This window comes from Rhinoderma darwinii, chromosome 1, assembly GCF_050947455.1.
Source record: "Rhinoderma darwinii isolate aRhiDar2 chromosome 1, aRhiDar2.hap1, whole genome shotgun sequence".
NCBI classification, from domain to species: domain Eukaryota; kingdom Metazoa; phylum Chordata; class Amphibia; order Anura; family Rhinodermatidae; genus Rhinoderma; species Rhinoderma darwinii.
In genome coordinates, this window is record NC_134687.1 from 199,785,334 (window position 1) to 199,795,758 (window position 10,425).

At 43.0% G+C, this 10,425-nt stretch overlaps 1 protein-coding gene across 2 annotated transcripts in view; it reads left to right on the top strand.

Annotated features, from left to right (window-relative positions):
* The window catches only part of PKD2 (polycystin 2, transient receptor potential cation channel), a 50,883-nt gene extending 41,072 nt beyond the window's left edge, over positions 1–9,811 (top strand). Inside the window, exons 13-15 of one of the 2 annotated variants that reach the window (XM_075860711.1) lie at positions 1,293–1,456; positions 2,747–2,894; positions 5,148–9,811. In XM_075860711.1, coding sequence (XP_075716826.1) covers positions 1,293–1,456; positions 2,747–2,894; positions 5,148–5,387 — 552 coding nt within the window. In that variant the 3' untranslated portion in view covers positions 5,388–9,811. The remainder of the gene's footprint in view (positions 1–1,292; positions 1,457–2,746; positions 2,895–5,147) is intronic. The other variant, XM_075860712.1, reaches the window with a different exon arrangement.
* The last annotated feature ends 614 nt before the right edge of the window (positions 9,812–10,425 follow it).

Below are 10,425 nucleotides of genomic sequence, written 5' to 3' on the forward strand. Positions count from 1 at the left end.
GCTTGTGCGTTTTTCGCGCATCACGCACCCATTGAAGTCAATGGGTGCGTGAAAATCACGGACGGCACACGGACGCACATCTGTGTGCTGTGCGTGATTCACGAAAGAGATGCTAAAGAAATGATGAGAAATAGAAAAACGCCTCCTTCGGTTTATTTTGCTGACGTGAAACGCGTAACATACGGATGACATACCCGCGTAAATAACGCTGACAAGCACCATACACTGATGTCACACGGAACTGCAACGCAGGAAAAACGCTGCGTTTTTTACGCGCGCAAAGTGGACGCGTTCGTGTGAATAAGGCCTCCCACTTTTTGGCTCCGTTTTTATGACAGGAGTGGAGACAAAACAAGAGATGCGTCCGTCTTTTCTTCATAGCTTTCCTTACTTTTGGATCCACTTCTGGCTTTGTCTTAAAAAAAACTGCATCAAAACGATGTGTGTGTGATCCTGGCCTTACAAAGAATTGTTGAAGTAAAACAAAATGAACACTGGAATGGCTGGGTCAAAGTCCAGATCTCACTCTAATACAAGCCATGTGTTCACACTACAAGCCCACCAACACCCATGAGTTAAGTAGGTCTGTATGGGTATGTGCTCACACAGCAGATTTATTGCATAAAAATTTCTGTGACTGAAAATCCATCCGAGCATCTGACTGTGGATGTTCCTGCAGCATGTGCATGGATTTTTACAAACCCCCATTTAGATGTATGGAACAGGTGCAGAAACTTCTGCAACAAATATGTCCTGTGTGAATTTACCCTAAAGGTATGAGCCAAACTTTCCTCCCAGCTTGTGTGCGCCACAACCCAATATTGAAAACTATTGCAATCGCCACGTTTACACAGTAGGTGGCAGGTGGTTTGTATATAGCGTATCAGATATGTATTTTTGGAAAATATTCTTTCGTTTTAACTTTACAAATCTGCGTCCATCCATGTTAGAAGCTGAGAGTGTAGCTAAATGTTTGACAAACTTCTGACATGTCATAGTGACATGTCAAACTTCCGGAAAAAGCAGAACAGACACAAAGCGGCTGAGCGCTTCAGCTGCTTCGTTCTAGCGACTGGTGGGGGTCTCAGAGCTCGGACCCCACCAATCAAAACTTCTGACATGTCACTATAACATGTCAGAGGTTTGTCAAACGTTTAGCTAAACTTCAAGTAAAGACATTGAATGAGAAAGTAACAAAAGCCATAATGAAAAACCTGCATTTTGCATCAGTGATAAATCTGCTTTACTGCCCATGATCAGCAATCAGTAGCTGCATGTTTGTTTCCTACAAGGAGGACCTGGAGCTGGACCGGGGCTCTCTGCCTCGTCCAATGAGCAGTCGTAGCTTCCCACGCAGCCTTGATGACTCCGAAGAGGATGATGATGAGGACAGTGGACACAGCTCCCGCAGGAGAGGTAGCAGCTCAAGTGGGGTCTCCTATGAAGAGTTCCAAGTGTGAGTGCACCTTTTTATCTATTGGTGGTAAAAAATACGGGCGCTCCCTAGAACAATAACGTCGTGTTCAGTGGTATAAAAAGGGTAGATAGTGAGAATCCACTAACCTGTTAGTGTTGTGCTAGATGACAGGCACAACTCTATAATGCACTTCGGATGGAGCTATATCATCTGCATCAATAGCTGCTGTCGGTAGGAGATCCTACGAGGTAAATACAAAGCAAGCAGGTAAAACCAAACCGTACTTCTCTTACCCAAGGGACTGCTATATCGTTGTTTATAATAGAGGATAACATCCACCGGCTGAGGGTTAAAACGCGTTGCATCTATTTGAATGCAATCTTTTATATTGGAACCAGCCAGTGGGTGTTCTTTTCTATCCTGAACGGCACTAGCAGAGCCTTTGAAGAGAGGGAGATGAGAGAGAGACATCTGCCTACGATTTGGCATATCTGTGAACTTTGACTAAGGGGGGATCCACACGAGCGTGTGCATTTTTGCGTGCGCAAAAGGCACTTGACAGCTCCGTGTGTCATGTTCATATGGATGCGCGGCTGTGTGATTTTCGCACAGCCGCCATCATTATGACACTGTGTTTGGATGTTTGTAAACAGAAAAGCACGTGGTGCTTTTCTGTTTTCAATCATAGTTTTGACTGCTGTTGCCTGAATAACGCGCATCCCACGGAAGTGCTTCCGTGTGGTGCGCGTGATTTTCACGCACCCATTGACTTCAATGGGTGCGTGATGCGCGAAAAATGCCGAAATATAGAACCTGTCGTGAGTTTCCGCAGCGGACTCACGCTGCGCAAAAATCACGGACAGTCTGCACTGCCCCATAGACTTGCATAGCTCCGTGCGACGCGCGTGAAAACCACACGCGTTGCACGGACATATTACACGTTCGTGTAAATCCGCCCTAAGTAGTGCGAACACAAACTGGAATCGTTGCTTTGTGCTGAGGTCAAAAGGATTTTACTGTTGCACTTTAACCCAGACAGGTGCCCCCTGCAGGCATCTGCCCTCTACCAGGCAGGCAGCAGCTCCCACTGGATAATGCTCAGCATTTGCTGCACTTTCTGCTCTCCAGGAAGATTAAGGTTCCCTGGGAAACCCCATTTCTTGCTTTCTATACAGAGTATAATGTTGTGTATACAAAGTGGATCTAAGAAAGTAAGAGACCTGCTGCCAGGTCCCCTCTAAACAGTGGAGATGACATCAAGTTTCCATGTTTCTGATACACCTAATGCTGACTGCATATGATACAGATAGTGTAATGTCTCTCTTTTAGTCTGGTCAGGCGAGTTGATCGGATGGAACACTCCATTGGAAGTATCGTGTCCAAAATTGATGCAGTGATTGTTAAACTGGAAGCCATGGAGAGAGCTAAAATGAAGCGCAGGGAGGTGCTGGCGAGGCTTCTGGATGGAGTCACAGAGGTATGTACTTCACTAAAGACTTTATTCTCATCCTATGCGTTCTGGTGGAATCGTGAAGGGATTTATAAAGTCCAGAGCATAGAAAAAGTGGCAATGGCAGCCAATGGTTTTCAGATGTCTTTTGTAAAGTAAAAGTAGTAACCCGGTTACTATGGGGCCAACCCCTTCACCGTTCCTTAAACAAAGTCTAATAACCCGGTTACTACGGGTCCAACCCCTCCACCGTTCCTTAAATGAAGTCTAATAATCCGGTTACTATGGGGCCAACCCCTCCACCGTTCCTTAAACAAAGTCTAATAATCTGGTTACTATGGGGCCAACCCCTTCACCGTTCCTTAAACAAAGTCTAATAACCCGGTTACTACGGGTCCAACCCCTCCACCGTTCCTTAAATGAAGTCTAATAATCCGGTTACTATGGGGCCAACCCCTCCACCGTTCCTTAAACAAAGTCTAATAATCTGGTTACTATGGGGCCAACCCCTTCACCGTTCCTTAAACAAAGTCTAATAATCCGTTTACTATGGGGACAACCCCTCCACCGTTCCTTAAATGAAGTCTAATAACCCTTCATTATTTGTTGAACCTTCTTCACCTCCATGGTCCTGTACCGAATAGTAAAGCAGAACTACTTAGACTTAGTACAGTGTAGTTATTGTCATTGGGAACTTTACCCTTAACCCGTTAGTGACCGCCAATACGCCTTTTAACGGCGGCCACTAACGGGCTTTATTCTGATGCATATGCCTTTTTACGGCACTGCATCCGGATAAAGTAGACAGAGCAGGGAGCGTCAAATCTCCCTGCTCTCAGCTGCCAGAGGCAGCTGAGGGCTGGGAGCGTCCCTGCTCTGCCGGGTGAGTTTGATATCAGTATCGATCTCACCCGTTTAACCCCTCAGATGCGGTGCACAATAGCGTGCACCGCATCTGAGTGGTTTTGGAGAGAGGGAGGGAGCTCCCCCTCATCCCACTGACACCCGACGATACGATCACCAAGTGTCTGTGTCTCCAATGGCAGCCGGGGGCCTAATAAAGGCCCACAGGTCTGCCTGGAGCGAATGCCTGCTAGATCATGCCGGAGGCATGACCTAGCAGATGCCTGTCCGTTTTAAACGGACAGGCATCTGCAATACAAAAGTATTGCAGTGTATTATAAATGTGATCGCAGAATCGCATATTATAGTCCCCTAGTGGGACTAGTAAAAAAGTGAAAAAAAAGTTTAATAAAGTTAATTAAAAAAAATGAAAAACCCAGCTTTTCCCCTTACAAAATGCTTTGCTATTAAAAAAACAAAATAAAGTTACACATATTTGGTATTGCCGCATCCATAACGACCCTGACTATAAATCTATTACATTATTTAACCCGCACGGTGAACGCCGTAAAAAATTTAATAAAAAACTATGGAAAAATTGCTGTTTTCTGTGAATCCTGACTTAAAAAAAATGTGATAAAAAGTGATCAAAAAGTCGCATCTACTCCAAAATGGTACCAATAAAAACTACAAGTCTTCCTGCAAAAAAAAAAAGCCCTCATACAACCGCATTGGCGAAAAAATAAAAACGTTACGGCTCTTCAAATATGGAGACACAAAAACAAATAATTTTGGAAAAAAAAGCGTTTTTACTGTGTAAAAGTAGTAAAACATACCAAAACGATACAAATTTGGTATCGTTGCAATCGTAACAACCCGCTGAATAAAGTTATTGTGTTATTTATATCACACGGTAAACGGCGTAGATTTAAGACGCGAAAAAGAGTGGCGAAATTTCAGGTTTTTTTCTATTCCCCCCGCAAAAAAGTTAATAAAAGTTAATGAATAAATAATATGTCCCCCAAAATGGTGCTATTAAAAAATACAACTTGTCCCGCAAAAAACAAGACCTTATACAGCTATGTCGACGCAAAAATAAAAAAGTTATAGCTCTTGGAATGCGACGATGGAAAAACTTAAAAAATGGCTTGGTCATTTAAGGTTTAAAATAGGCTGGTCATTAAGGGGTTAATACCTAACCCTCCAGTTACTTTATTAGTTTATCCTTGTGAATTGTAAATAAACAGTCATTTAAACTATAAATATAAAATTAAAGAGTACCCCATAATTCTCGCTCAAAATCCTTCACAAGGGATTCTTTATGGTTTTGGGCAGCATTACCTTTTAATATGTCGTATTTAAACCACAACCTAATGACTTTGTATGTTTGCTTAGTTTGAACATAAGTTTTGATTTTCTTTTGTCTTTGCCGTCTAGGATGAAAGGCTTGGTCGGGATAATGAAATGCATAGAGATCAAATGGAGCGCCTGGTGAGAGAAGAATTAGAGCGATGGGAATCGGATGACACTGCTTCCCAAATGAGCCACCGCCTGGGAACGCCAAGTGGAACCAATGGCCAGGCACGTTCCAGAACCTCACGGCCCCCCTCCTCACAGTCTACAGAGGGACTTGATGGGGGAGGAGCGGCTACCAGTGTTGCAAATAGCCAGATATAAATATCGGAATACTAAAGTAGTGCTACATAACTGGGTGGGTAGGTCAGAGCTAGTAAACTTTCACTCTTCAGTTTCAAGCCAACAAATGGAAAACCGTAGCTTTCCTTAGCCGGTCCGAAGCAATTTCTTATAACGGTACAACAAAGCGCACTATAGTCCGTGTTCTCAGGACAGCAATTGATTGACCGCTGCTGACTACACGGTCAATGGTTTTTCCCACTTATTTCTGGCCCCCAGACCACAATGAATCTAGCGATCAGTAAATAGACTTGCTTTGTACTTACAAAGGGTCTAGTATTTCAGGGGAATGAGCAAATACCTGGTAATATAAGGCCGGGTTCCCACGTAGTGTAAATGCTGCGGAATGTCCACAACAGAATTCTGCCGCATTTACAGTAGCAGCAAAGCGAATGTGATTTAGCAAATCTCAGCCACACGCTGCGGGAAAAAAACCGCAGAAAAGTTGTGCGGAAAGTGTTCTGCAGCGCGACCTACAATCCTGAGTGTTTTGCCCAGAGACTTCAATGGGGAGCATAAATTTGACAACAGATTTGTTTTGCTGCGGTTTTTACAGCGGAAACGCAGTAATGACTGCTGGAAACCTGCAGGTGCGCATAAAGTTTGCTATAATCCATGTTTAAAACTGCAGCGTTTCCCCAGCAATATCCTCGCACTATTTGCGTGTTTGTTTTTTTAAGATTACACTGTAGATTTTCTGTTGCTGAAATTTCACAGTGTATTCTGTGGGTGGAAACACTCTAAGGCCAGGTGGTTCCCACGGGTCAAATACACTGTGTAGTGCAGTTTTTCGTCCGAAATTTCCCCTGCAGTAAGCAGTGTAGAAATAAAATAACAAAAAATGCCCATACTTACCTAGGCCGTTGTCATGGTGACGGGTCCCTCCTTTGTCGTTCGGTCCGGCCTCTCTGGATGACGCTACAGCACATGTGACCACTGCAGCCATCACATTGGAAGAAACATCCCAGGAGGCCAGACTGGAGGAAGAAGCAAGGGAGTTCTAGGTAAGTATGAATTTTTATTTTTTTCTTAGTCGCAACACTTGGCTATCTGTTGCAGGTTTTGCATCCCCATTGAATTCAACGGGGGAAAACCCGCAACAGAAAAGCAACAAAAACGCAGCATAAATTGACCTGCTGCAGATTTAAATTCCGCACCGCAGGTCAATTTATGAATGTTTTCACTGCATTTTTTTTTTCCGCATGGTGGGCATGAGATTTATAAAATCTTATCCACTTTGCTGCTACTGTAAATGCTGTGGACAACCACCCGCATTTTCGCCCGTGCTCCCATACTCTGTATGGGAGCACGGCCCATAAAAAGCAAAAAGATAGGACATGTCCAATGTTTTGCCCAGGCTTTCTATGGCCCGGACACCTTCCCGTAAATATACGGGATGGTGTCCGTGGTCAATACAAATGAATGGGTGCGTAATTGCGGACTGTAATTATGGTCTGCAATTACGGACAAATTCTACGTTCGTGTGCATGGGGCCTGAGACAGTCAGCAAGTCAATTTATCTTGCATTTCCGTTTTAAAATATGCACCGCAGGTCAATTTTTGTTTGGGAAAAATGTAGCAATGTCTAGACAAGATTACTTGAAGCCTCATTTAATTTGCTGGGACTGCATTATCCTGCGGCTTTTCCTGTAGGAAAACCTGTGCAGAAAATCTGCGCGTAATCAACATTGTGTTCATGTAGCCCAAGGGTATGTTCATACGCTTAACAAAAAACGGCTGAAAATACGGAGCTGTTTAAAAGGGAAAACCGCCTCTGATTATCAGATGTTTTTTAGGCAACTAGTGTTTTTTACGGCCGTTTTTGGAGCTGTTTTTCTATTGAGTCAATGAAAAACGGCTCAAGAAGTGATATGCACTTCTTTTTACGTGGCATCTTTTTATGCACCTTTTTGAAAACTACGCGTAAAAAAACACCTCGTTGGAACAGAACGTCGTATTTCCTATTGAAATCAATGGGCAGATGTTTGTAGGCGTTCTGCTTTCGATTTTTCAGCTGTTTTTCGGGAGGTTTACGCCCCGAAAAATGGCTGAAAATAGCCCGTGTGAACATACCCTTAGAATTCAGAGGCATAATGCATGTAGAAAGCTCATTTTTACATGGAAAGAGGGAGGTTGAATTGCATATCATTACCAGACCTTAGATATCACTCGTCGATCATTACAAACAATATATTACTTATGGACATGCACCAGCTTAAAGGGAACCGGTCATCCACATTATTGTGCCTTCACGGAGGGCAGCATATTGTAGTGACAACCAATCACACGGATTTCAGCGGTCTGTCACTTATGTGCTAATGCATTGCTCGTATTAATCTCCGAAAGACACTTGAAATACTCCTGCAAACAACTACCCATTGATTTCCACGCTGTGTAGTTCATACGAGGCAAATTTTTACGCTGCTGAATAAAAATGCGCCTCAAAACACGTTACAAATGCGCTTGTAAGAATATAAAAAAGGATTTTGATGCAGATTTGAGTCAATGCCAGACGTTGATACAAGAGGGGGAGAAGTTCTTCCTTTTATATTTCCCATTTCTTTTCAAACCACTTCTGCCTCTGGCTGAAAAATCTGCAAGAAATCGCGATGTGTGAACATAGCCTAATAGGGAAGTATGTGGTTCTTCCCTATTCGGCTATATTCACACATCGCTTTCTGTGCTATTTTGTGGGTGTGAGAACTAGGCCTAACTTCAGGTGTTCTTGCCTAGGTGGCATTCATTGTCAACAGGTGGTCTGCAGTGTATAAACTCTTCTAGAACATTATTACATTATGAATATAGAGCAACCCTACCTGCTTAGTAGTGAGTTTGGGCATAAGGGTGTGTGCACACGTAGTGTTTTCAGCCATTTTTCAGGCCGTAAACGTCCCAAAAAACCGCTGAAAAATCAGAAGCATAACGCCTCCAAACATCTGCCCATTGATTTCAATAGGGGAAAAACGGCGTTCTGTTCCGACGGGCTGTTTTTTACGCGACCGTTTTTAACAAACGGCCGCGTAAAAAAACGCCCAGTGAAAAAGAAGTGCATGTCACTTCTTGAGCCGTGTTTGGAGCGGTTTTTCATTCACTCCATTGTAAAACCGCTGTGAAAAACGCCTGAAAATCAGGCGCTGTTTTCCCTTGAAAACAGCTCCGTATTTTCAGATGTTTTTGGTTAAGCGCGTGAACATACCCTTAGATATAGATTTAGTATAAAAGACGGTATTAGATCCTGTCCTGTGAGATAAGGAAAGCCTTTCCCAAAGAAGGATTGAGGATGGATTCACAGACAGCATTTTTAAGAAAAACGCCACGTTTTTGCACCGTTTTTCCTGGAATTTTGTGCAGCAGAAAATGCTGCAGCCAGAGGTCAACTGGAAGTCCATGAAGAAATATTAAATGCTCTACAAATATTGTTTTGTATTTTTGGTAGCATGTTTTTTTCTTTTACTTTGTCTTGCGTTTTTTTGGCTCCGTGGCGTTTTTTCCGAAACGCAGAAAGAGTTGGTTTGGCATTTTTTTCAGACACTTACTGGCGTTTTCTCCCATAGACAGGGTTTTCACTCTATTGCATTTTTAATGGCGTTTATTCAGAATCATGTGTTGCAAAGAGGAATCTTTGCATCACATAATCTCTTTATAACATGGATTTGCAATGTGAAAAAACACAGGTAGTAAAACAATTTTTGGCCGTAGAAAGAACACATGGACCATTTTACTACAAAAAAAAAAAAGTGTGTGTGTGTGTGTGAGAGAAGCCTTGGGCTATATTCACATGCTTAACAAAAAACGGCTGAAAATACAAAGCAGTTTAAGGGTAAACCGCTCCTGATTTTCAGCCATTTTTTAAGCAACTTGCATTTTTTTTCTGCATTTTTTACAGCTGTTTTTCTATCGAGTCTATGAAAAACTGCTCAAGAAGTGACATGCACTTTTTTACGCAGCAGATTTTATAAACAGTGGGAACGGAATGCCGTTTTTCCCATTAAAATCAATGGGCAGATGTCGTGTGAACACACCCTTGCGATACGTTCTGCTCATTTTATAAGACTCTGCACCCTAATACACTTGTGTACATGAGCGCTGTCACAAACAGCAGATTTTGTTGCAGAAACTTTCTGCAACTGACACTTGGTTTCATTTATCATTTATTGAACGTGCAGAACTCCATGCACCTGCTGCAGAAACAACCTCATTCAATAACGAACTGATATTTGGTCGCAGAAAACTTCTGTAACAAAAACTGCCACGTTTAACTGCACCCTTAGGCCGGATTCCCACGGATCGGATACGCTGTGTAAAAACTATGCAGTGTAAACGATCTGGAACCTGCAGCACACTCAGTCCGCAACACACCACAATGTGTTGTGGCTTTTCGAGTGGAATGTCCGCTGCGAAAAGAAGCGCTGAAATAAAAAATAAAAAAAATTATACTTACTCCTTCCCTCTCTTCTGTGTGAAGTCCAGCCTCCTACGAGGAAGTTGCAGGCCGTGTAACGCTGCAGCCCATGATTGGCTGCAGCGGTCACATGGGATGAAACATCCCAGGCAGCCAGACTGGAGAAGCAGGGAATTCTGGGTAAGTATAGCTTTTTTATTTTTTTTCGTACTTGCGTTTTTTTTGTGGCGATAATCGCTGCGATTCCGCCGCAAAAGTCGCAGCGCTTGACTTTGAATTCAATGGGGATGCAAAACCTGCAAAGGGGAAAATTTGCACTAGAAAACCGCATAAATAGATATGCTGCGGATTTAAATTTCGCACCGCAGGTCAATTTATTAACGTTTACGCTGCGTTTTCCCGCAACGTGGGCATGAGATGTGTCTAAATCTCATGCACTTTGCTACTACTGTAAGTTCTGCAGAATTCAGTTGAGGAAATTCCACAGCGTTGACGCTACATGGGAACCCGGCCTTACAGCTTCAAGGGTCTGTTTACTCGATTAAAAGGTTCATATTTTCTCCATAGGAGTTGTAAGAAACCGATCCCCAGCATTTTCCTACTACTGCGGTGATCCAG